General features: G+C 50.0%; 1 protein-coding gene across 3 annotated transcripts; it reads right to left on the minus strand.

Moving 5' to 3' along the window:
* Positions 1–3,046: 3,046 nt before the first annotated feature.
* On the minus strand, positions 3,047–26,575 carry SESN2 (sestrin 2). Of its 3 annotated transcripts, none has more exons than XM_005544237.4 (10): positions 26,162–26,575; positions 17,151–17,216; positions 14,218–14,415; positions 13,634–13,816; positions 13,307–13,519; positions 12,637–12,787; positions 11,986–12,104; positions 11,128–11,318; positions 5,676–5,820; positions 3,047–4,832 (listed from the first exon to the last, which is right to left on the minus strand). In XM_005544237.4, exons 1-10 carry the CDS (start codon positions 26,249–26,251, stop codon positions 4,746–4,748), a joined length of 1,443 nt encoding a protein of 480 aa, XP_005544294.1. In that variant the 5' UTR covers positions 26,252–26,575; the 3' UTR covers positions 3,047–4,745. The 3 variants fall into 3 exon arrangements, with proteins under 3 accessions (XP_005544294.1, XP_045232614.1, XP_015295251.1); XM_045376679.2 differs by lacking the exon at positions 26,162–26,575 and adding an exon at positions 25,482–25,730; XM_015439765.3 differs by lacking the exon at positions 17,151–17,216.
* Between the last annotated feature and the right edge of the window lie 667 nt (positions 26,576–27,242).

Consider the following 27,242-nt stretch of genomic DNA (forward strand, 5'->3'; position numbering starts at 1 on the left):
ACGCCCGGCCCCAGCTTCTTTTTCTACTCACTCTCACCAGTTCTCAAACCAAGCATGTGACTCTGTCTCAAAATAAAAACAAAAACAAACAAGCAAACAGAAAAACAAAAGAAAAATAATTGAGCTACCAACAACCTCCTGCAAATTCCAACCTGGGTAGATGTGCACAAGTCTTGAGTTGAAGGCTATAGAAGTCTAAAATAGATTCATTATATTCAGTCTAAAGCTGAGTTTTCAATTCCATGTGAAAATTTAAAATGATTTTTGAAATATTTATTTATTTATTTATTAGACAGAGTTTCACTCTGTCACCCAGGCTGGAGTGCAGTGGCGCAATCTCTGCTTACTGCAACCTCTGCCTCCCGGGCTCAAGCAATTCTCAGACCTCAGCCTCCTGAGTAGCTGGGATTATGGGCGCCCACCATCACACCCGGCTAATTTTTGTATTTTGAGTAGAGACAGGATTTCACCATCAGGCTGGTTTCGAATTCCTCACCTCAAATGATCCGCCTGCCTTGGACTCCCAAAGTACTGGGATTACAGGCGTCAGTCATCAGGTCCAGCCTAAAAAACATGTTTTTTTTTTTTTTTTTTTGAGACTGAGTCTTGCTGTCTGTCGCCCAGGCTGGAGTGCAGTGGCGCAATCTTGGCTCACTGCAGGCTCCACCTCCCGGGTTCACGCCATTCTCCTGCCTCAGCCTCTCGAGTAGCTGGGACTACAGGCGCCCGCCACCTCGCCCGGCTAGTTTTTTGTATTTTTTAGTAGAGACGGGGTTTCACCGTGTTAGCCAGGATGGTCTCGATCTCCTGACCTCGTGATCCGCCCGTCTCGGCCTCCCAAAGTGCTGGGATTACAGGCTTGAGCCACCGCGCCCGGCCTTTTTTTTTTTTTAGTAGAGACAGGGTTTCACTGTGTTAGCCAGGATGGTCTCAATCTCCTGACCTCGTGATCCACCCGCCTCGGCCTCCCAAAGTGCTGGGATTACAGGCTTGAGCCACCGCACCTGCCATGATTTTTTTTTTTTAAATGCATACTGAGGATTTAGGCACTTTGGAGACAAAAATAATGCAATACAGGGTTGGGCATGGTGGCTCACACCTGTAATCCCAGCACTTTGGGAGGCTGAGGCGGGCAGATCGCTTGAGCCCAGAAGTTCAAGACCACCCTCGGTAACATGGGGAGGGTGAGGCAGGAGAATCACTTGAACTTGGGGAGGTTGCAGTGAACTGAGATCACACCAATGCACTCCAGCTCCGTCTCAAAAAAAAAAAAAAAAAAAAAAAAAAAAAGCAATACAAAGAACTCTGGAATCGGAATGACAAGGATTGAAGTTCTACCTCAGTTGTATGACCTTGGGCAAATTTCTGAATCCTGAACAGCTCACGAATGCTAGGTGCCAGGTACCTGAACTGTGCTAGGTGGTTTTTATGCATTATTTAATCCTCACAACCCTCCTGTAACCTTAGGTATTAATCCCATCCCATAGGTAAGGAAATTGAAGAGGGAGTATTGAAGCAACTTTCTCATGATCAGGCAGACATGAAATGTCAAAGCTGGAATTTGAATTGGTTCTGTCTGTTAAATTGCTGTTCCCCAGATTCTCATTTGAGGTTCCATTTCCACATCTATAGAAAGGGAACAGCCCCTTTCCTCACAAGGTTGTTGTGAAGATTAGGAGATTAAATTTGAAAACATTTAGCAACAGTCACACTCAATGCATGCCACGTAGGCTGGGCCCAGTGCCTGTAATCCCAGCACTTTGGGAGGCTGAGGCAGGTGGATCACTTGAGTTCAGGAGTTCGAGTTCGAGACCAGCCTCGCCAACTTGGTGAAACCTTGTCTCTACTAAAAATAACAAAATTAGCTGGGCTTGGTGGTATGTACCTGTAATCCCAGCTACGAGGAAGGCTGAGGTGGGTGAAGTGCTAGAACCCGGGAGACGGAGGTTGCAGTGAGCCGAGATTGTGCCACTGCACTCCAGCCTGGGTGACAGACCAAGACTCCATCTCAAACAAACACCCAATGCATGCCAACTGGAAAAGAAATGGAAAACTTTTATCCCCATTTCTATGGCCGAGGAAACTTGAGGCACAGTGAAATTAATCAATCTCCCCAGCGATATAGTGAGTGGCTCAATCAGAACCAGAATCCAAGTTTTGTACTCCAAGTGTGATTCACTTTCTCCCACACCCTCTCAAATGACTCTAGAGGAAGTCTAAGTGTATAGGAATCCTGCAAAAATGAACCCGTATCTCAAGGGAAAGGGGAACACGAAGTCCAGCAGGGGAGGCTGCCTGGAAGAGACCTAGTTTTCTGACAGCAGTATTTAGAGGAAGTAGGAAGCCCGCAGGAGTGGTCTCAGCTCTTATATGATGTGGTTTTCCTGATAAGCTAACTAGTTCCTGGTGCCCAGAGAAGCAGCTTGGCCAAGGTCACACAGCCATAAACGGCACTGACACAGCTTGGGGGCTGCATCTAACTCTTTGTTCCTGGCGTTGTCTCCTTGGTGCTGGAGGGGGAAGGATGAGAAGCAGGCAATCATAATGCGGTGGGGTTGGGGACACGAGGGGCTCCTTCCAGATTCAAACAGCCTCTGTCACAGGGGAAGTCCAGTGGTGGACAGAACAGCAGATAAAATGTCAAGGCCTCAGGGTCAAGCAGAGCAGGGGGCAGTTCTGGCTCCCCCACCGATTAGCTATGTGGCCTCAACAATGTCACTTCACCTGTATCAATTCTCTTGCAGGATTGCTGCAGATTCAGAGGAATGGTCTCCAAGTACCCAGCCCATGGCCAGGCTTAGCAAAGTACCATGGTCATTATTACTCCACAATGCCAGGGCAGCCACAGAAGGGTGACAGGACTGGATGTCCAAGGGACAAGTAGACTTTCAGTGCCAACAGTCCCAACCTACAGTCACTGGGCACAAGTTCTTGGCAGGGCAGGGGCTATCAGGTCAGGCCCATGATGCAATCGCAGCTCTCTGCCTATGCTACAAGGTGAACCATGACCTTCAGGAAATTGCAAAAACAGTCCATAAAGAAGGAGTATGAAACAAAACCTCAGCGAACGTTTATTTCTCATCATATGGAACTGGTAGCAAAGCCAAAGATTTCTGCACTTGAACACTGGATACCACTCCCCACTCAGCCAGTGCACATTTACAGTCATCACATCCCCTGTAGAACCCAAAGCCCCATGCCGGGGCCTCTTCTCTCCTGCACACCTTCTTGCAGGGAAAACTTTCAGGCCTGAGGGGGGTGCCAGTTGCTTCTCCGCGCCTGCACGGGTATGAAATGTGGCACGCTGGCCAGGCTCCTCTCCTGCCTTGCACAGCAGCAGCATGGCCCTTGCCTGTCTTCATTGCCCTCCAAACTGGTCAGAGAGGAGGCACAGATTGCTAGAAGGGCAAGAAAAGTTGTAATTCACAGTCGTTTGCTACAGAAAGTGACTGGGATCAGTCCTTGGCTGCTTCTGCCTCCAAGCAATCCACTTAAGCCCCAGGAGAGGGGACAGATGAGATACTGGTATGGGGGTGGGAGTCCTCAGAAGGCACCCAGGAGACATTGGCTCCAGAAGTGGGGTCTCTGGAGGCCTTCAAGATCTTGCAAGAAAATCCACTTGCTGTTGGCAGGTTAGCCTGAGAATCCCAGGGGCAGCTTCAGACATTGTGGGGACTCAGACCCACCCTCTCAGTCTGCAGCTATGGCAGTCAGAGGTTTGGCAATGTAGCCATGGTCACCTGGCCATGGCCTAGGGGCAGGGTCCAAACAAGAACCCTGGTGCCTCCTGCCCCTCCTACTGAGTCATGGTGCCACCTAAGCCATCTAGAAAGGCTCAACTTTTTGGCAAACATCTGCAGCAGAGCCACTGGAGGCAGGCGAGTGAGGTGCTGGCCTCTGTGAGGCAGGTGCAGCTCTGGGAGAACAGAATTCTCCCTCCTCCTCCTCCTCTCACATGCTGACTGTGGCTCTAGGTTGGAACCTCAAGCATAAAGAACCAAAGTAAAGAGGATTTATAATCTAATACTCTCTCCTCTTCAGAAGGCAATGGGACCAGCAAAGGCTCAAACTCTCTCAAGATAATCTGCTTTTTTTTTTATGTACTTGGCCTCTCTCCTGAGGCCTCACACCATCAAGCATGGAGAAAAGGAAAAAAGGGCAAAGGAAGTCAAAAAACTGAACTAGGATTTGGGCAACAGCCTCAGCCTGCCCAACAGAACAGGCTTTTAGGGAACTAGACACACAGACCAGCTGTGACCCTGACTTTCACATTGATGGGTGAGTGGCAAGTGGGAGGTAATGAAATCTGGGAATGACAGGGGAGAGAAGGCAAACCTGCCTGGAGTGTCAGTCCCGGAGGCATTTGCCCTCTCCCTTGGGGGCCAGCCAGGGACTTCCCAGTTAAGGAAGGCCACAACACTTGTGGCATATTATGTCCGAGCTTGGCCCGTCTTCTTTCCTGTGCCCTCTGCCTCTGGGGGCAGGAGAAGGAGGAAGGGTGTGGTCCCTTGGGATCTCCTAGTGCTCTTCCAGCTCCCAGGAACAGGGCTGAGATCCCAGAGTCAGTGCAATGAATGGTCCATTCCAATGAGGAAAAGGGAGGGTGTGGCTTGGGGACTGCACATCACACACAAGCCCACTCCAGCGTGGGGAGGGTGGGCATGGGACACAAAAGGGTCTGGGGCTGTCTCCAGACAGAGAAGTCCTTGTGGGGAGCTGGTCCGGGCCCAGGCCCTGCTCGGGAGTCAGGTCATGTAGCGGGTGATGGCACGGAGGGCGTACAGCAGAGCGGCTTGCATGCGCGCCTCCAGGAGCAGCAAGTTCACGTGAACCTGGGGCACAGAGGAGGGCACGTTGGCAACTGATGTCACTCCTCACCCCCCCACACCCCTCCCAGACTGCCTCGATCCCTGACCCACTTACCTCACCATTTCCTTTCCTACAGAGCTGCCCTGGCCTCTGCTAAGGCTCTGAGCAGTTTAGTACAAGGACAAGCACATTCATTCCTATCATGACTAAGCTCTGTATTCCTTAAAGCTAAAACAACCGGGCGCAGTGGCTCACTCCTGTAATTCCAGCACTTTAGGAGGCCGAGGCGGGTGGATCTCGAGGTCAGGAGTTTGAGACCAGCCCAGCCAACATAGTGAAACCCCATCTCTACTAAAAATACAAAAAATTAGCTGGGGGTGGTGGCGCGCACCTGTAGTTCCAGCTATTCAGGAGGCTGAGGCAGGAGAATCGCTTTAACCCAGGAGGCGGAGGTTGCAGTGAGCCAAGATTGTGCCACTGCACTCCAGCCTGGGCAACAGAGGGAGACTCCACCTCAAACAAACAAACAAACAAACAAACAAACAAAACAAAACAAAAAAACCTCAGCGAGATAATGTGACTTGCCGAAAGTCACATTGCTATCAAGAGATAGTGTTATGATTTGAACCCAGGTCCACCAAGTTACCACTAATGTGAAGCAGGCACCCACGTTCCCATTTTACAGGTGAGTAAACAGACTCTGAAATCATACAGTGGAATAGGACTTCAATCCAGAACAACGGGCCCAGGTGTCCCACCTAGCAGGACAGACTCAGTCTGGGGACCCTCACTGGGTCCTAACCCCTTGCCCTCTCCATTGGCTGGGCTTGTCTACTTCCATCCTGCCCTGCCGGTATAGGTCATACCTTCTCTGAGTGGCGGAAGTGCCTCCAGAAGAGGTTGTACATTCTTCGGGTAGTCTTCTCTGGGTAGCAGGCCACTGTCTTGATATAGACTTTGAGGTTCCGCTCCAGGAGCTGGTTCACCTCCCCATAATCATAGTCATCATATCTGGATGGAAAGGTCCCAGCAGCATTACTCATGCTCTCCTCCAAGAGGCAGCTCCCTCCCCCCAGTCCCACCCTATAGAGGGAAGAAGAGAGCGTTGAGAAAAGTCAGAAGGTAGGCCGGGCGCGGTGGCTCACGCCTGGAATCCCAGCACTTTGGGAGGCTGAGGCGGGCAAATCACCTGAGGTGAGAAGTTCAAGACCAGCCTGGCCAACATGGAGAAACCCCATCTCTACTAAAAATACAAAATTGGCTGGGTGTGGTGGCCCATGCCTGTAATCCCAGCTACTCTGGAAGGCTGAGGCAGGAGAATCGCTTGAACCCAGGAGGCGGAGGTTGTGGTGAGCCGAGATCACACCATTGTACTCTAGCCTGGGCAACAAAAGCGAAACTCCATCTCAAAAAAAAACAAAGAAAAGAAAAGTCAGGGCCAGGCGCGGTGGCTCAAGCCTGTAATCCCAGCACTCTGGGAGGCCGAGACGGGCGGATCACGAGGTCAGGAGATCGAGACCATCCTGGCTAACACGGTGAAACCCCGTCTCTATTAAGAAATACAAAAAAGTAGCCGGGCGAGGTGGCGGGCGCCTGTAGTCCCAGCTACTCGGGAGGCTGAGGCCGGAGAATGGCGTGAACCCGAGAGGCGGAGCTTGCAGTGAGCTGAGATCCGGCCACTGCACTCCAGCCTGGGTGACAGCGAGACTCCGTCTCAAAAAAAAAAAAAAAAAAAAAAAAAAAAAAAAAAAAAAGAAAAGTCAGGAGAAACAGCTGATATCATGTATCACAGGCCGCATTGGCAGGGGACCACTTCAAGGAATACAGAGAATGAGCATGCTGTATTGAATACCAACTATGCGCCACGTGGAATCCTCAAAACTACTCTACACTATTGTGTATAGGACGGGATGGTGTACGCAATCTACTACATTCATCAACTCCACGTTATAGATGAGGAAACAGAATCAGAGAAAGGAAGTCACTTGCCCTAGTTAATACAGCAAGGAATGGTGTTTTTTTTGAGATGGAGTCTCACTCTGTCGCACAGGCTGGAGTGCAATGGCATGATCTCAGTTCACCGCAACCTCAGCCTCCTGGGTTCAAGCAATTCTCCTGCCTCAGCCTCCCAAGTAGCTGGGATTACAGGCGTGAGCCGCCATGCCTGGCCGGGAATGGGTTTTTAACCCAGCTCTGCCTAGCTCAGGGGTCATATCCACTACTCTATAGTAAAGGCCATGGAAGGTAGAGGAGGAAAGTCAGTGGAGAAGGAAGAGGATAAGGAGCTTGTACTCATACTACAAATGGGCAACCTAAGCCCTGGAGAAGATGACTAACTTCTTCAAAGCCAAAAAGCAAGTTGGTGATGAGTCTAGAAGCCACTTAGTCATCCCCAGTCTAGTGAGCAAGGGGAGCCAATGTCAAAACAGATCAGTGTAGATGGAGGAATGACTGGCTGAAAACTGGAGGCCAGATTCGGAAGACAAAGAAATAGGAGCAAGGACCATGTTGGAGAGCGGAGAAGCCTGGACCTGAGGGCTGAGCGGAAACCAGCCTAAGCCACATTCTAAGCAGCCTGTCCTTGGCCAGCCATGAGTTGGAAACCTACTAGTGACTAGAGTAAGAGGATGGTTCATTAAGTATAGCTCAACCCATTCAGTGAAATATGATTTACAGCTAGTAATACACAGAAACACAAACTTTCTATAAGGAACACGTACCTTTTTTAAAACGGGGGGTAATTTTTTGGTGTTTGGTATAAACTGTTAAGTGAGAAAGGCAGGAAAAAAAATTCACGTGTTCACTAAAACATGCTCATGTTTGAGTAAATGAATAAAATAATTGAAATGAGTAGGGAAAGAAATGGCAACTTATTTTGTTTTTGTAAATTATATATGCTTTTGTTACTTGTGCATAGAAAAAGAAAGGTGCCAGGTGTGGTGGCTCATGCCTATAATCCCAGCACCCTGGGAGGCCAAGGCAGGCAGATCACTTGAGCTCAGGAGTTTGAGACCAGCCTGAACAACACAGTGAAGCACCATCTCTACTAAAAATGCAAAAATTAGCTGGGCATGGTGGCACCCACCTGTAGTTCCAGTTACTAAGGAGATGAGGCAGAAGGATCACCTGAGCCCAGGAGTTGGAGGGTGCAGTGAGCTGAGATCACTCCACTACACTCCAGCCTGGGCGACAGAGTAAGACTCTTGTCTTTTAAAAAAAAAAAAAAAATTGCCGAACACGGTGGCTCAAGTTGTAATCCCCAGCTCTTTGGGAGGCCGAGGTGGGCAGATCACAAGGTCAGGAGATCAAGACCATCCTGGCTAAAAGGGTGAAATCCCATCTCTACTAAAAATACAAAAAATTACCTGGGCATGGTGGCGGGCACCTGTAATCCCTCCCAGCTACTCAGGAGGCTGAGGCAGGGAGAATTGCTTGAACCTGGGAGGCGGAGGTTGCAGTGAGCAGAGACTGCACCACTGCACTCCAGCCTGGGCAACAGAGCGAGACTCCGTCTCAAAAATCAATCAATTAATTAATTAATTTAAAAAAAAAAAAAAAAGCTGGGCATGGGTGGCTCATGCCTGTAACCCCAGCACTTTGGGATGCTGAGGCGGGCAGATCACCTGAAATGAGAAGTTCGAGACCAGCCTGGCCAACATGGAGAAACCCCATCTCTACTAAAAATACAAAATTAGCCGGGCATGGTGGCACATGCCTGTAATCCCAGTTACTCAGGAGGCTGAGGCGGGAGAATCACTTGAATCCGGGAGGCAGAGGTTGCAGTGAGCCAAGATCACGCCATTGCACTCCAGCCTGGGCAACAAGAGTGAAACACCATCTCAAAAAAGAAAAGAAAAGATAAGAAGGAGATAACTGATAACAATAAGAACAGATAGTATAATGGATAATTTTTATTTTATTTTATTTTTTGCTGTGTTGCCCAGGCTGGAGTGCAGTGGTGCAATCATGGCTCACTATAGCCTTGAGCTCTTGGACACAAGTGATCCTCCTGTCTCAGCCTCTAGAATACCTGAGACTATAGGCATGTACCACCTCACTCAGCTAATTTTTATTTTTTTGTAGAGATAGGTCTTAATTATGTTGCCCAGGCTGAGGCACAAACTCCTGGCCTCATGTAATCCTCCTGCTACAGCCTCCCAAAATGCTGGGATTGCAGGTGTGAGCCACTGCACCCAGCCTTTATTTTCTTTTTTGTTATCTGTGTTTTTCAATTTTATTTATTTTGAGATAGCGTCTTGCTCTGTTGCCCAGGCTGGAGCACAGTGGCATGATCTCAGCTCACTGAAACCTCTGCCTCCCGGGCTCAAGGGATCCTCCTGCCTCAGCTTCCCAAGTAGCTGGACCTACAGGAGTCAATAATAAATTAGTCAATTTTTGTTATTTTTTGTAGAGATGGGGTTTCACCATGTAGTTCAGGTTGGTCTCGAACTCCTGGACTCCAGTGATCCACCCGCATCAGTCTCCCAAAGCGCTGGGGTTATAGGTGTAGGTCACCACTCCCAGCTGAGAGTTTTTATTTTAAATAAAAAATTAATTGTTCAAGCCACCACTCCCAGCTGTTTTATTTTAAATAAACAATTAATTGTTCTACATATATGCTTGACAAGTAATTTCACATCTAGGATTTATCTACAAGGACTTATGCATAGATGCGTACATGGTGTTTGTAATAGTGAAAATCTGCAAACAACCTAAATATCCAATAATAGGGAAATGACTGAATGATCACAATACATCCATGCTCACAGATACCATGCAGTGGTTAAAAGCATAAAACAGGCTGAGTACAGTGGTTCATGCTTGCAATCCCAGCACTTTGGGAAGCCGAGGCAGGAGAATTGCTTGAGCCCAGGACTTCAAGACCAGCCTGGGCAATAGAGCAAGACCCTGTCTCTTTAAAAAAAAATAATAATAATAATAAAATATCTATTCGTGCTGATAAGGTAGTTCCCAGATAGAGAAAATTACAGGACATGTCAAATCTGATCCCATCACCTTACAAAAATCAGAAAAGATTTAACAAGCAAAAAGATGAAAATGTAATTCATCATATAATAGTATGCAGAGATATCACCACTAAACAGTATTTTAGTGTATAGCCTTCCATACATTTTCCATGCATGCACAAACTGTTTAATATACAAAAGAACATAAAGAAGATTTCTGTTGGTAATTAGCTTTCTTTTCTCTCAATACAATCTGAATATTTTCCCACGGAAATACAAATAGACATCTATTTTTTTTTTTTTTTTTTGAGACAGGGTCTTGCTCTGTCGTCCAGACTGAAGTACAGTGGTATAATGATGGCTCATTGAAGCTTTGACCTCCTGAGCTCAAGAGATCCTCCCACCTCAGCCTTCCAAGTAGCTGAGACTATAGGTGCATGCCACCACACAGGCAAATGTTTTAATTTTTTGTAGAGATGGAGGTTGCATTATGTTGCCCAGGCTAGTCTTGAACTCCTGTTTCTCAAGCAATCCTTTCACAATGCCCTCCCAAAGTGCGGGATTACAGGCATGAGCCACCAAGCCTGGCCTCTATTGTAATTTTTTTTTTTTTTTTTGAGACAGAGTCTTGCTCTGTCACCCAGGCTGGAGGAGTGCAGTGGCGCGATCCTGGCTTACTTTAGCCTCTGCCTCCTGGGTTCAAGCGATTCTCCTGCCTCAGCCTCTTGAGTAGCTGGGATTACAAATGCGTACCACCACACCCAGCTAATTTTTGTATTTTTTAGTAGAACAGGGTTTCACCATGTTGGTCAGGCTGGTCTCGAACTCCTAATCTCATGACCTGCCTGCCTTGGCTTCCCAAAGTGCTGGGATTACAAGCGTGAGCCACTGCGCCCGGCCTATTGTAATTTGTAATAGCTGCATAATATTTCACTGAATAGATGTATCATTATTTAAAGTCCCCTACAGAGCATTTATGTTATCCTTATTTATTATGAGAGAAGAATTACTACTTGGAATGGAAATACAAACACAACTCTCTCTACATATATATATATAGTGTGTATGTGTATATGTATGTATATGTGTATATACGTGTGTGTGTGTATATATATGTACATACATATCAAACAATAGTTACCTCTGGGAGTGCAATTAAAGAGTTTCATTTACAACGTTCAAACAATGAGTACTATCATCTTTCAAAATCACAATTTGATTTGAAAAATAGTATAGGCAAGAAGAAAGGAAAAGAAAAAAAACAAAAACAAAACGAAAACGGAAACAACCGTGAACCCGGAATGAAGACTCGCAGTGCACATGTGCCCCAGGTGAAGGGACATGGGCTCACCTGATACCAAAGACGCAGTGGATGTAGTTCCAGATGGCCCTGCGGAGCACGGAGGTGTCCACCCCGCTGTGCATGGCGATGGTATTGTAGGTGAGGCTATAGGCTGCCTGGAACTTCTCGTCCAGCAGCTGCCCACCCTCAGGGTAGAGCCGCTGGATCAGTGAGTAGCCATGGTCTTCCCAAGTATAATCCTTAGGTAGGTGGGAAGGGATTGGTGAGTCTTTGGAGCCCAAGACCAGCCAGAGAGACCCCCTTCCTCTGTACCTTGGATCTCCATAGTTCTCCTTCCTGGTGCCATAAACCTAATGTGCTGCTTGCTCTGGGCCTCAGATGTCAAGGAAGGTACACTTTGGTGATGACCTTCTCCTTACGATCACCAACCCCTGAGCTTAGGGTATAGATGGGTTCCTTAAGGATTCACAGGGACCCCACTGCCCTCGTGGAATCTTGAGGGAAATAACGTACCCAACTCTATTTTTTTTTTTTTTTGAGACAGGGTCTTGCTGTCACCCAGGCTGGAGCGCAGTAGTGCAATCACAGCTCACTGCGTCCTTGACCTCCTAGCTCAAGTGATCCTCCCACCTCAGCCATTCAAGTAGCTGGGACTATAGGCATGCACCACCTTCCAGCTAATTTTTAAATGTCTTTGTAGGGACGGGGTTTCGCCATGTTGTCCAGGCTAGTCTCAAGCTCCTGGGCTCAAGCCATCCTCCCACCCTGGCTTCCCAAAGTGCTGGGATTACAGGTGTGAGCTACCATGCCCAGCTGGGTACCTAACTCTATAACTACTCAAACTATCCACCCACTGCATGTTCGTAAATGTGGAGCAATGGCCAAGAGTAGTAGAGAGAGCCCCACCTGGGCCCGGAAGGTCGGGGGTGCCTGAGCCCCTCTCCGGGTGAAGTCCTCATATCCAAAAGTAGGATCTTCCACAAAGCACAGCATGTCTGGGTGTGGAGAGGGCTCCAGGATGTCAGCTGAGGACCAGAAAGAGGTCACAGTGAGGCTGAGGCATGGGGCATGCAGGCGTCCACTCCTGATTAATCACCAAACGGGGGAGGGGAAGGCAGAATAGAGGGCCAAAAAAGCCCCTTGCTATAGTGAGTGGGCAAGACCTCAGCTGGAGCCCGGCCTTGTGGAGGGGGTGGATCAGGCCCATGGACCCGTGAAGTGAGGCCCCTGGTAACAATAACTTAAGTGGAAGTTATTTATGGATTGGTTCCCCCTGGGCCAGGCTCTGTGCTAAGATCTTTGCTTCTACTGCCCCACTAACCCCACATAGCAATCCTGAAGCCCTGAGATAGGAAGTGACTCGTCAGTGGTCGCACAGCCAGAAAGGCTAGCAGTTCAGGATTCAAAGCAAGGTCTGAGCTCAAGGCCCAGGCTCAGAACCTCTTGGACGGGAAGCTGAGAAGCGGCTGCCTCTAGAACACAGGAGGCAGCTCCTCCTGACCAGAGATAGCCTAAGAAGGAGCAGCCCCAGGAGCCTGGATGCCTGTGATCCTGTACCTGAGGGGGTCACCAGCAGGCTCTCTGACTTCTCCAGCTCAAAGCGGCTCTCCATCTCCTCCTGGGACGTCCCCTCATCCCGCAGCAGGCTCTCCTGCAGCTGCCGCATGCGCTCCATCAGTGCCTCCACTTCACGGGCAGACTCAAAGCCCTGCAGGAGAGGGCCAGTGGTGACCAGCTACTCCTCCTCCTTCGGCCTCTGGGAAGCTCCACACATCCTTCCCACAGGCCAGGCCTTCCTAATGCTCACAAAGGCCTAGGGCATCCCCTGTGCCAGCCACTGTGCTGGACAGCGCATGGGTCTGTGCTTCCTAAAGTGACATTTATGAAGCTACAGAATAGACACAACTTCCCTGAGAGGAAATTTTTAAAGTGTCTGTATTTTTGTATTAAAACAAACAAGGCCACATTATTCAGTGAAAGGTAAACTTTGTAGTTTGAAAGTGCTAAAACCAACAGCCTTTGAGCCTCACAGCCCAGTGTGAGTAGAGGGTCTTATCTCCCCATTTCACAGATGAGGAAACTGAGCTTCAAAGTCAAATAACTTTTCTATGGTCTCTCACAGCAGCAGGTAGTGCAGGCACCAAAGATTGGGAAGCAGTAGCTTCTACCTAAGGACCAGAGGTCATGCCTGCTTCCTCCCCGATCAAGACCCAGGCCCATGACTTACCCCAGAGTTGTTCAACGGGTCCCTGCTCGGGGGACTGCTCTGCTCACTGGGGGGTGTAGGTGCCTGGGGGGCAGGGCTGCCATCTGCATCCCCCTCAGGGAGGATGCCACAGCCAAACACAAAGGACGAGAGCGAGTGGCAGTGGGTGAGCAGGACCAGAGCCTGAATGAGCTCGGCCAGGGACCAGGTGTGCTCGCCGGTCTTCAGCAAGGCCTGGAGGGGACAGAACGGGAGGTTAGAGCTGCTCAGTGCCTGCCCTGGGCTACCCACCAGGCACCAGCCAGGCCTCTGTGCTCCCTCAGACACCCGTCTCTCTGCCCCCTGCACCTGGATGTGCTCCTTGGTGATGAGCCATGGCCGATGCGCCAGCAACTTGTTGATCTCGCTGAGCTTGCGCAGCTTCTTGGGCACCCGGTGGAGGCCCAGCAGCCACTCAGGGTCACCACCGGTCTGCAGAAACTCGGCCATGTGGGAGCCTACCAGGTAAGAACACTGATGGCGGGCGGCAGCCTGCGGAGGTAGTGGACAGAGCCTGAGTCACCCTCCTCCCTTGGTGCCTGGCTCAGGGTGGGTACCCCATCAGGGGAGAGGTTGTAGGGCTCACTGTTGCCCAAGAGGCAGGAAACCTAAGTTCTAAGTAACCCCAGCTCTGCCACCAGCTTGCAGGCCACCTGATTCCTTTTTGCACCTCAGTTTGCAAGCACTAATGATGCCTTTCTTCAAAACCTAAAATTTTCCTTCCAAGAAAAAACCAAAAACTCTACAGTTATAGAAAGCCAGGGCTTTCCCTGCTCTATGCCGCCTTCCCTCCTTGTCTATGGAATCAGTTCACAAAGCTCCCAGAAAAGAGATCAAAGGACAGAACCCTCCACAAAGCCACCTCTCCAAGTGTCAGGCCCAGAGAGGCTCACCATGATGGCAATGTAGTGGCGCCAGGAGCTGGCCAAGGGACCATCCGTGTGCAGCAGCAGGTAGTGCAGGCGCCAGAAGCTGGTAAAGTAGTCAGGGTGCAGGCCCATCACCACTGCCAGGTTGTCCACTCGCCCAGAGGACATCAGTGCCTCCAGCCCCAGGTGCTGCTCGAGGCTCTCGGTCCCCTCCCGAAGGACCTGCCAAGCAAAGGGGAGGACAGCATGGGTTTCCCTCCTGCCCCACTCATCAAAGAGACCAGCGTATTATTCCAGTGGGTTTCTAATGGCAAGAAAGTAAAAACCACCACCATGTCCAAAAAGAAACAATGGGAAGAATCAGATATTTTAATAAGTCACTCAATGAATACTTGTTACGTACCTCATATAATAACGGCCAGTACTTACACATACGATGCTATGTGCCAAGTACTGTTCAAGCATGCATATTTTAACTTATTTAACTCTCACAACAACAAAACTGGAGATCTGTTTCTCCATTTTTAGGTAGGAAAACTCGGGTACAGAGAGTAAAAGTACGGTTTCTCCTCCCTTCATGGAGCATCTATTTTTTCTTTTTTTTTTTTTTTGAGATAGAGTCTCATTTTGTCACCCAGGCTGGAGTGCAGTGGTGCAATCTTGGCTCACTGCAAGCTCTGCCTCCCAGGTTCACACCATTCTCCTGCCTCAGCCTCCCCAGCAGCTGGGACTACAGGCACACATCGCCACACCTGGCTAATTTTTTGTATTTTTAGTAGTGATGGGGTTTCACCGTGTTAGCCAAGATGGTCTCGATCTCTTGATCTTGTGATCCACCTGCCTCAGCTTCCCAAAGTGCTGGGATTACAGGTGTGAGCCACCGCGCCCGGCAGGAGCGTCTATTCTAACACCGCAAATGCATATAACCATGGGGGCGGGTGCAAAATAGTTCACATTTCCTGAGTGCTGTCTCCATGCCATCTCTGAGCTTACGGTTTTCTCTGCATGATGTCATGGGATCTTGCCAATAAGCCTGTGAGGTGAATACTATTATTTCCCCCACTTTGCCAGATGAGGAAACCAGGACGTTTTGTTCCTTGCTCAAAGTCACAGATCTTACAAATGACAGAATCAGATTCAAATTCAGATGAACTCCAAAGCCTATTTGGTTCTTCTTTTTTAAATACAGACAGAGTCCCACTATGTTGTCCAGGCTGGTCTCGAACTCCTGGGCTCAAGTGATCCCTCTACCTTGGCGTCCCAAAGTGCTGGGATTACAGGTGTGAGCTACTGCACCTGGCTGCCTGTTTCTTTTCTTTATTATAAAAGAGTGGACCAGGCACGGTGGCTCACACCTGTAATCCCAGGACACTGGGAGGCAGAGATGGGCAGATCGCCCAAGGTCCAGAGTTCGAGACCAGCCTGATTAACATGGAGAAACCCTATCTCTACTAAAAATACAAAATTAGCTGGGCGTGGTGGCGCATGCCTGTAATCCCAGCTGCTCAGAAGGCTGAGGCAGGAGAATTGCTTGAACCTGGGAGGCAGAGGTTGCGGTGAGCCGAGATCGCGCCACTGCACTCCAGCCTGGGCAACAAGAACGAAACTTCGTCTCAAAAAAAAGAAAAAAAAAAGAGTGGTCATTTATAAATGAAAAAATAAAACACAAGAGCAATACCTGAGCTTGGAATTATGGGCCACAGACATAAATAATCAGCAAGTGGTTGTTCACCTTACATTTACCAAGGAGTGGAGGAACAGGGGGGTTTAGAGGGAGGTTAAACGTTTGTTACCTCATTAACTACTCGCCCTACACATTCAGGGAAAGCAAAGAGGAGAGGAAACAAAATTTTTCTTTTTTGAGACTGAGTCTCACTCTGTTGCCCAGGCTGAAGTGCAGTGGTGCAATCTCGGCTCACTGCAAGCTCTGCCTCCCGGGTTCACGCCATTCTCCTGCCTCAGCCTCCCAAGTAGCTGGGATTACAGGTGCCCACCACCACGCCTGGCTAATTTTTTGTATTTTTGGCAGAGATGAGGTTTCACTGTGTTAGCCAGGATGGTCTCGATCTCCTGACCTCGTGATCTGCCCGCCTCGGCCCCCCAAAGTGCTGGGATTACAGGCGTGAGCCACCGCGCCCAGTGAAACAAAAAATTTGTCCTTGTTCACTGAAGGCCAAAGAAAATGAGGAAACTAGTTTTACCTTTTTCTGCATGTTTTGAAGGTACCTCCGCTATCCCAACACACTAGAATATAAGCTCCATAATGGCAAAGATTTTTGTCTTGTTCACTGCTGTATCCCAAGCAACCAGAACAGTGCCTCACACAGATTAATCATTCAATAGATATGTTAAGTAAATGAATGAATGAACTGACTCAGTAGATGAAGGATGTCTTTCTTGTATTAAGTGAAAAACAAAAAAAAACAAGTTGTAAACTATCACCTTGGTTCTGTACTGAAAGTAAGTATTGGCTTGAACAAAGCACAGTAAACAGTGGCAAATGGTTAACAGTGATGATCTCTGGAGGGTGTAGGAAGATACAGGAGATCAGAGCTTTCTGAAACAATGGAAATTTTAAAAATAATAAACATATATTACTTTTGAAACAGAAAAGAACATGTACAGTCACGGATGAGAAGATAAACACAGATAGTTCTATCTTCTTAAGGGAAACAGGCACTGATCTAGGAATCGAAAGTTTGGCCATGCAAAAAAAAAAAAAAGTTTGGCCACTACCTGGCTATTAGCACTTGATTTCTTTCAGCCTGTTTCTTCCCAGTAAAATGAAGTTCATAGTGCCTGCTTCACAGAGCCGTTTTGTGAATTAAATGAATCAGAAATCAGAAAGGAATAGTTTAAAAGCTGTAATTTAAGGAACAAGAAAAGACGCCTGCCCACCAATATGCCATGTCCTTTCTTCCTAGGGAAAAAAGATCCCTAATCCCTTCCAAGCTTACCTCCTCCACGGGGATGAAGGCGCTGGGCCCTCGAGGGCCTCGCCGAGCCCGACTCTCCCTCTGCTCCTGGGGGGAACACATGGAGGTCAGTCCGCAGTAGAAGGGAGAATAAAGAGGATTATTACCTATCCAGCTTCTTCCTCCTATCCAAGGGGCTCCACTGAACTGTTAAACCCACCTTTCTAGCATCCTTTGGATGGCGGAGCCAGGTGGGAGATAAATGCACGTTTGGAAGGGTAAGCAAGAAAGAGGGCTCACTCCAGGCTGAGTTCTTCAGGAACTGGGCTGGGACCCAGGAATCCCAGCATGTGGGATGGGAGGGTCCTGGAGAAGGAACTATATAGCCACCATGCTGCACATCTCCAGGAGGCCACCTTCTCAGTGGTCCCAGAGAACTTATACAAGAACACCCCACAGTTTGCACCCCGAAGCCAGGTAGCCAAGTACCCCAGATGCCTCAGAAACAGCTTCAATTTCTCTCACATGTTCATTCATTTCTTTCTTCTTCTTCTGTTTTTTTTTTTTTTTTTTTTTTTGAGACGGAGTATCGCTCTTGTTGCCCAGGCTGGAGTGCGATGGCATGATCTTGGCTCACTGCAATCTCTACCTCCTGGGTCAAGCGATTCTCCTGCCTCCGCCTCCCAAGTAGCTGGGATTACAGGCATGCGCCACTGCCCTCGCCTAATTTTTTATTTTTATTTTTATTATTTTTATTTATTTATTTATTTATTTTGAGACAGAGTCTCGCTCTGTCGCCCAGGCTGGAGTGCAGTGGCCGGATCTCAGCTCACTGCAAGCTCCGCTTCCCGGGTTTATGCCATTCTCCTGCCTCAGCCTCCCGAGTAGCTGGGACTACATTAGCTGGGACTACAGGCGCCCGCCACCTCGCCCAGCTAGTTTTTGTGTATTTTTTTTAGTAGAGACGGGGTTTCACCGTGTTAGCCAGGATGGTCTCGACCTCCTGATCTTGTGATCCGCCCGTCTCGGCCTCCGAAAGTGCTGGGATTACAGGCTTGAGCCACAGTGCCCGGCCATAATTTTTTATTTTTAGTAGAGACAGGGTTTCTCCATGTTGGCCAGGCTGGTCTCAAACCCCCGACCTCAGGTGATCCGCCCACCTCAGCCACCCAAAGTGCTGGGATTACAGGAATGAGCCACTGCAACTGGCCCCTTCTTCTTTAGTGATGCAGTCATAGCTTACTATAGCCTCAAACTGCTGGGCTCAATGGATCCTCCTGCCTTGGCCTCCCAAAGCACTGGGATTACAGATGAGAGCCATCATGCCTGGCTGCTTATCTGTCCTCCCACCACCAACACCTCATCAACTAACACCCTCTCTTGTCTGGACCACTACTCAGAGCCTCACCAGTTGTCCTCCGGCCTCCTCAGCCCTGGCCTTTCCTATCCATCCTCTACCCAGTAGCCACATTAACTTTCTGAATATAAATCTGATCAGCTGACTTAAAATCCTACCTCCCCTTCCCATGGGCTTCCAGATAAAATTACTGGCCCAGTCCTACTGGTCACTCCTTTTGCAAAGCTAAACCATGGCATCTAGGAACCCCTCACCTATGACCCCAAAATTCCCAGGGTTTTTGCTTCTAAAAACACTGTCATCAAATTGTCTGTTTTGTTTCCCTGCTACCAGATCACATTTAGTGGACAGCAGCGCCAGGCCATTCATACTAGCCTGTGAATGAAGACAGAGAAAGCCGAAAGGCATGGAGGGAATCCAAGCAGGGTGTCCAAGGCTGATGGAAGCAACCATTTTGACCTGTATATGCTGGAGCCTCTTTAGAAAACACTAAAATCATGTACTCACTACATCTGCTTCTCCTAGTCCTAGAGATGGGGTTCAGGAAGGATGCTCTACGTATTCATTTATTTTGTTAATCTGAGAGTGGAAGCGGCTCTCAGCACTGGCCTTGGTTACAGTTTACCCAAATCAGAGCCATGCCCTCACTGGACAGGGATAGGAGGCGCCCAGTTCTCCCCTCCCCATTAAGATCTAGACTTAGTACCAGCCCTCACGTATCTGGGAACTAAAAACTAAAATTGAACCTTCCTTCTCAGATGGCCAAAAGCCCACTGAGGAGGCAGAGCTCTGGGACTCCAGAAGACTACAAAGTCTCTGGAGTAGGTACCAATTCTGCAACTAACTTGCTATGTGGCTCTGGGAAAGTTAAAGGCCTAAACTCTCTAGGCCTTAATCCTGGTAGGTAAAGTAGCCCAGCTACCTTCAAAAAGAGAGTTGAGCTGACTGTGCAGGCCCACACTTCTGGGAACTTCCCGGCCAGGCTGGTCCAAGTTCAGCGTAGTAACCACCACAATCCCTAAACACTCCCCTTTGGAGCTTCCCTCCCCCCTCACCAAAGAAAAAGCCCCACAGCTCTGTAAAGGAGATAAGGATTGCTGACTCCACAAACTGGGCCTCCACCTCAGGGGACCTGAGGACAGAACAGCAAGCCACAGCAGGGTAGGGTGGAGCAGAACTGGGGGAGGCAGAGAGGGCCCATCAGGGGTGCTAGGGAAGGACAGGAATAGCCTTGGGAATCCCAACTCACTCCAAAATCTGACCCAGGAATTGTCAAAAGAAGGAGCTCTAAGACATGGGTCTCGATCCATCAACATTTTCAGCAATAACAACAATATACAGTGCAGTTAAAAGATAGGGGCCCGGCTGGGCGCGGTGGCTCAAGCCTGTAATCCCAGCACTTTGGGAGGCCGAGACGGGCGGATCATGAGGTCAGGAGATTAAGACCATCCTGGCTAACACGGTGAAACCCCGTCTCTACTAAAAAATACAAAAAACTAGCCTGGCGAGGTGGCGGGCGCCTGTAGTCCCAGCTACTCAGGAGGCTGAGGCAGGAGAATGGCGTAAACCCGGGAGGCGGAGCTTGCAGTGAGCTGAGATCCGGCCATTGCACTCCAGCCTGGGCGGCAGAGCGAGACTCTGTCTCAAAAAAAAAAAAAAAAAAAAAAGATAGGGGCCCTTGGCTGACACAGCAGCTCATTCCAGCACCTTGGGAGGCTGAGGCAGGAGGATCCCTTGAGGCCAGGAATTTGAGACCAGCCTGGGCAACACAGTGAGACCCCTGTCTCTACAAATAGTACATTAGCTGGGCATGGTGGCACACAACCTGTAGTCCCAGCTACTCAGGAGGCTGCTGAGACAGGAGGATTGCCTGAGCCCAGGAGTTTGAGGTTACAGCAAGCTATGATCGTACCACGGCATTCTAGCCTGAGCAACAGGCAAGACCCTGTCTCAAAAAAAAAAAAAGAAAAAAAAAAGATGGGGCTCTTGACACAAATTGTATGAGCTCAAATGACAGCTCCACCACCTGCTATCCCTTAGCTTTATGAGCCTCAGTTTCCTTACCAAATAATGGGGATAATAGTACCTACTTTCACTGGCTAGTGATGAGGATTTCATGAGATAACACTGTGTAGCTTACCTCAATACCTCCATCACAATAAGCACTTAATAAACGTTAGGTATCATTAACTTCCTTACTGTATCAAACAAGGGCTTCTCAACCCAAGCAGTACATTAGAATCCTTTGAGAAGCTTTACAAAAACAATGCCAAGGTCCCACCTCCCACAATTCTAATTCAGTTGTCTGGGGTGGGGCCTCAGCATAACAGCTACGGTGAGGACCATTGTTTACACCATTTATTGATCACTTTCTCAAGTATAAGGCACTATGCTAAGTGCTTTCTAGGTGGAAACAGAATTAATTTGTTCACTCAACAAATATTTTTGATGGCTACATTGCAAGCAGCAATAAAAAGACAAAGCCCTCGGCCTTCATAAAATTCAGAATCTGATAAATAGGATTTCAAAGCACAGATTCTATAAAGTGAGTGAAATAATCCAGTAACTGTATGATGGGGAGGGAGAGTGTGCAATATTTTAGTGTAACTAGACAGGAAAAGTCATTGAGGAGGTGGTCTTTGAGCTGTTATTTAAATGATGAGAAGGCGGCAAGGCCTGTAAAGATTTAGGGGGCCTAGGGGGTGTGGCTCACACCTGTAACCCTGGTACTTTGGAAGGCTTGGTCGGGGAGGATCACCTGAGGCTAGGAATTTGAGACCAGCCTGGGCAACACAGTAAGACACCCTCTCTTAAAAAACAAACAGGCCGGGTGCAGTGGCTCACGCCTGTAATCCCAGCACTTTGAGAGGCCGAGGCGGGTGGATCACCAGAGGTCGGGAGTTCAAGACCAGCCTGACCAACATGGAGAAACCCCGTCTCTACTAGAAATACAAAAAATTAGCCAGGCATGGTGGTGCATGCCTGAACCCCAGCTACTCGGGGGGCTGACGCAGAATTGCTTGAACCCAGGAGGCAGAGGCTGCGGTGAGCTGAGATCGCGCCATTGCACTCCAGCCCGGGCAACAAGAGTGAAACTCCGTCTCAAAACAAACACCCCAAAAACTAGGGGGACCAGCATTCCAGCCAGAGGGAACAGATAGTATAAAGCCCTAAAGGCAAGACCAAGTAGATTTGAATCCATGGCTCCAATACCTTGAATGCTTCCCCGAACCTGACAGAGGAAGCAGGCAGGGCAGCGTACCGCTGCCAAGAAATGACCCCTCCAAGTCAGCCCACCCTGCCCCAATTCCCTGGAGTGGGGAGTCAGTAATAATAGTAGTACGTAACAAGGCTGGTTACCACTGGCTAAGCATTAATTTCACATGCACTACCTGTACTTTAGGGCAGACTGTAAAAAGAGGATAATGGCCCCAGACCTGTGCCTGGTTCCTATTTTTTTATTTTTTCTTGATACGGAGTCTCACTTTGTCACCCAGGCTGGAGTGCAGTGGCACGATCTCAGCTCACTGCAGCCTCCGCCCCCCGGGTTCAGGCAATTCTCCTGCCTCAGCCTCCTAAGTAGCTAGGATTATAGGGGTGCACTACCACGCCCAGCTAATTTTTGTATTTTTAGTAGAGACATGATCTGCCCACCTCGGCCTCCCAAAGTGCTGGGATTACAGGCATGAGCCACCATGACTGGCATGGATCATAATTTAAGCACTTACTATATGTTAACTTTTAAATTAGCTCAGGTACTTGCGTGCAGGCTCCATCTAATTTTCATTTGTTTTTGGGTGGCGGCAGAGTCTCTACTTTGCACACAAGGAAAGATTAAGGGTTCAAAGGTTAGGCACCAGCTGACAAGTGGCCAATCTGAGATCTGAACCCAGGGCTGTCTGGCTTCTAAGGTCCATTCCACTTCACAATAACAGCTTTGGGAAACGGTCCCAGCCTTGGAGAGTTGAACCCAGCTCAGTCTGGCTTCCAAGGATTCGGTCCACTACCCATATCCTCTTCTTGGAGAAGCCCCAGACTTTATTCTTGGTTACCCTATATTATCCTTTATAGAGCCTATACCTCGACTCAGCTACAGACACCTGGTTACCCACTCTGCCAGCTGGGAAGGAACAGACACTATTTCTCCTTTGCCTGCCCCCAGCTGAATTCAGATATTTCCTTGGGTTTACACCTGAGAAGACGATACAGAAATATAGCCCAAGCAGCCCTGGACCTCCAGCCTTGGAGTGGGCAGGGTGGAGGGGGTGTGAGTGAGTGGTGCCATACATTTGTCTGCCCATCATGAGCTGGGCACCACGCTAAGTGCTTTACACATCTGATTGTGCCAGTTCCTCCCAACCACCCAGGGAGAAATAGTTTCTTCTTTGGAGACAGGGCAGGGAGGCTCAGAAAGGTCCTCTTCCAAATGGGCACAATTCAGATCTGACTCCATGGCTGGAAGAGTTCACAAGAGTCAGCTAAGCCAACAAGGGGCAACTAGTCACGAACACTTACTAGGTGCAAAGAGCAGCGCTGGGGATGAGACCTGCAGGGTATCTCCAGCAAGGGACTGTTTCACATCATTGGGACCAAAGCTCCTACATGGAGAAGGGGGACTGGAGGAGGGTGTGCAAGGGGACTTATCTAGTGGGGGAGGAAGGGCTTCCCTGAAGAAGAAATGATGTCTGAGAAAGTTTGTTTTGTTTTGTTTTGAGACGGAGTTTCACTCTGTCACACAGGCTGGAGTGCAGTGGAGCAATCTCAGCTCACTGCAACCTCTGCCTCCCAGGTTCAAGCAATTCTCCTACCTCAGCCTCCTGAGTAGCTGAGACTACAGGTGTGTGCCACCACATAGGGTTAATTTTTTGTATTTTTAGTAGAGACGGGATTTCACCGTGTTAGCTAGGATGGTCTCGATCTCCTGACCTCATGATCCACCTACCTCAGTCTCTCAAAGTGCTCAAATTACAGGTGTGAGCCACTGCACCCAGCCTGTTTTATTTTTTTTTGGAGACAGAGTCTTGCTCTGTCACCCAAGCTGGAGTGCGGTGGCATGATCATGGTTCACTGCAACCTCTGCCTCCCAGGCTCAAGCAATCGTCCCACCTCAGCCTTCCAAGTAGTTGGCACACACCACTATGCCTGGCTAACTTTTGTATATTTTGTAGAGACAGGGTTTCACCATGTTGTCCAGGCTGGTTTTGAACTCCCGGGCTCAAGCAATCCATCTGCCTCAGCCTCCCAAAGTGTTAGTATTACAGGCATGAGCCACTGCATCTGGCCAAGAAAGTTATTCTGGAGCCTAATACTACCAGTACTAGAGTGAAGTCCTTGGAACTTTCTGAAGATACACACATCTGAAGGCAATGAGCTCCTGAAAGGGAGTGTGTGGTGAAGTGACAGGGAGTTAAGGGAGCTGCACGCCTGGGTCGTCTCTTGGGCCTCGGACACCTGACTCAAAGATCGGCACCCTGCTGTCTTCTAAGGATGCCACTCAAAGCAGAAACCATCCCAAGGTCCTCTTTTTTCAAGAGAGAGGAACACACAGAAACCTCCCAGATATGCCAGGTGAGGTGGCTCATGCCTGTAATCTCAGCACTTTGGGAGGCCAAGGCAGGTGGATCACCTGAGGTCAGGAGTTCGAGATCAGCCTGGCCAACATGGTGAAACTGTTTCTACTAAAAATACAAAAATTAGCTGGGCATGGTGGCACGTGCCTGTAATCCCAACTACTAGGGAGGCTGAGGCAGGAGAATTGCTTGAACCTGGGAGATGGAGGTTGCAGTGAGCTAAGATCATGCCACTGCACTCCAGCCTGGGCAACAGAGCAAGATTCCATCTCAAAAAAAAAAAAAAAAAAAAAGAAAAAGAAAAAGAAAAACCTCCCAGACAGCACCAGTTTTCTTCACTGAGGAAACATGGCTTCTGTGTAAAGATCCCTCCCTCAAAGCCTTCTCTCCCTAGACCAGTTCCCAGGCACTGTCCCAGAGAGGGGTGTACAGTGTCTGATCTCAGGAACAGGCCCGGGCACCCCCTTGTGAGACACTCTGGAGAAAGCTGTGCATGCCATGGCCACATTCTGATAATAGCAAGCAAGTTTCATGCAGTTACTATGTTCCAGTCACGGTGCTTCAGCCTTTGCTTGTATTCTGAGTTAATTCTCCCTACAATCCCTTGGAGACACTGTAAAATCCCCATGGGAAGAAACTACAGATCAGAGAAGTGATTACTGGCTAAGCCACACACAGCAAGTTAGCAGGAGGGCTGGGACACGAACCCAGCCCGCTTGCTCTCTACTGTCCAGGTGTTCTCAATAGTAACATCATTTCCATCTTTCCAAAGTCGTCACACCGCTGAGAAGCTGCAGAAGAGCCATTCCTCCACATGGCGCTCCTAAATCATGGCAGGGAAGGGTAAGCAAGCTAACAAAAACCAGGGCACAAACCATGTACTGACGGAGGTAGGATCCCCAGAAACCACTTTACTCAGAGAACAGCAGGGATTTTCCTGGGGTCACACAGCACTCCACCAAATCCCAGGTCCAGAATACAACCTCCACCACACTCTAGGCCTGTAAACTAAAGCAACTAGAAGCTCACAGTGCCATGCAATCTCCGAAATCATAAGGCCAAAGAACAAGCTATCCACTGGGGTTGGTGAAGAAAGCCTCTGAGCCCATCGTGGGCCTCAAAGCTCTTCCTGTAAAATGGGGCTATAGCCTAGCTTGTATTTTGCTGGTTTAGTCCTGAAGACTTAGATTAAAGGCGAAAAAAAACTCAGAGCCTAGTATCTAGTAGGTGCATAATAAATGATAAGATGTCCATTATCGCTGCTGCTGGTGGTGGAGGAGTGCGAATTGTCAGTCTGGTTAGGTCCAGCCTAATTCCCGGCCTCCCTGCAAAGCCCCTGCGGGCTATGCCCGGGTGCGAAGGCGGGGGGGCGGGGGGGAACGGCGCGAAGGGAGGGCGGGGGAGGAATTTCTGGAAAACAAACTTCTGGGCCCTCAGACGACTTACTTAGCAGGGCGCAGCCTAACCCGCGCTTGGCTTCGGAAGCCGCGAAGGGGGTTGTCCCCTCTCTCCCGAGCTTTGGCTGCCGCCGCCGCGTACCGGGCGGTCAGCCAAGCCCCCAGAGCCCCTGCGCTCTCCCTCCAAAGCAGGAGTGCTGGGGACAGGGGATGAGGTCGACTTTCGCTGGCCAGTCCCAGGTGCCTACGCCCCGCACTGGGGTACAGGAGCCGAGACGCACCCCAGGAAGGGTCCTCTGCCCGCCGGCCCCCGCGAAGAGGAAGGGACTCCGCGGAAGGGGGCGGGGAGGAGGAGTGGTCGGGCCGCTCCGGCCGGGATTTGCCTGGACTTGAAGACGTTCAGGAGCCCAAAGCCCGGAGAGCCTCCAGAAGGCTTCTCCCTCATTGGCCAGGAGTCCGAGGGAGACGAGGAAGGATCCGCGGCCCCGGGGGGGAGGGGGGAGGGCGAGAGGGAAGGGGAGAGGGAGAGGGAGAGGGAGAGGGAGGGGGCGGGGAGGGGGGAGGGGTGTCGAGGGCCGCGGCTGCCAGTTGATGCAACCGGGGTCCCGGGTTACGCGCTCGGTTTTCCCTCCCCGAGCCCGGGACACACCGACTCAGCTCCGGACAGCCTGCGGCTCAGACGCGGCTCGGGGTTTCGGGGAAGAGGGACGTCGCGCGGCCGCCGCTTACCTCTCCGGGGCCCGAGTCGCCGACGCCGCCCGGGGCGAACCGCAGGTAGTCCTTGAGCTCCGCGCGGCACTCAGAGTCCGCCACGATCATGGTGCGCGCCAGGACCCGGTCGCGGCTCGCCGACGACCCGTGCACCCGAGCGGGTTTCGGACGGACGCCCGAAGGAAGCCGGGACTGGTCGCCGCCGGGGAGCTTCTAGAACCCCCGGGCGTCTCTCGGGGCTCCAGAATGCTCCGGAATCCGAGAACCGCCGCTGCGGTGCTGGACTCTTCCCCGAGTCGGGCTTTGGGAACGGCGAACGGCCTCCGGGGCCGGGGAAGGGCCGCAGCGCAGGGGTTTTCACGGCCTCGGAAGTCCGCAGGGGCCAAGGTTGCTCGCGGACCCAGCGCTCCTCAGCATCCCCGCCGCGGAACTGCCAGCGCTCGCCGGGCTCTGACACCAGCAGCTCAGCCCGCTGCGGTCCCCGGGGGAGGGCGGGGACACAAAAGCCCCGCGGTCCAGCCAATCAGAGGTCTGTTCCCTCGGGGAGGCGGGGGAAGCTCCGCCCCCTGGAGTCGGTGGCTCCGCCAATCAGCACCGGGAAGAGCCCGGAATTGTGGGAGTTGTAGTCCGCCTCGGGCGAATGTTGCAAACTTTTGCAAGACGGTTTAGTCAGATTGCTGGCAATACCAGACAGTAGTGACAGCCAGAAGAGTCATTAGGGTTGCGTGATGAAAAGGGACTTCACTGGGCTAGGCCAAACAGGCGAGTGTGAAATCTCCTAAATCAATTCTTCATCTTTTCAGTTCCTGGAGGGACTGGTTTGGGTTAGGAGAGGTTTGGCTCCCGTCCTATCCGGTGCTGCTAATTATAGAACTGAACCCCAGATGTTTAGAGGTCAGAGGGCACAACCCTGCTCCCCCTAGTCTCGGGGAAGCTCCAAAGATGCCAGACACAGGGGATTCACCGTATTTGTGGAGCCTCAGGAAAAGCCTTCATGCCTTGAAATGTCATTGGTAACTTTGTGTCGAACCTCAATCCCTATTGCTGAAAGTTTTCTTCCTTCTGCTACCAGTCCTGGCTTCCACCCCTGCCACCCTCC

The sequence above is a fragment of the Macaca fascicularis genome, chromosome 1 (assembly GCF_037993035.2).
Source record: "Macaca fascicularis isolate 582-1 chromosome 1, T2T-MFA8v1.1".
NCBI lineage: Eukaryota > Metazoa > Chordata > Mammalia > Primates > Cercopithecidae > Macaca > Macaca fascicularis.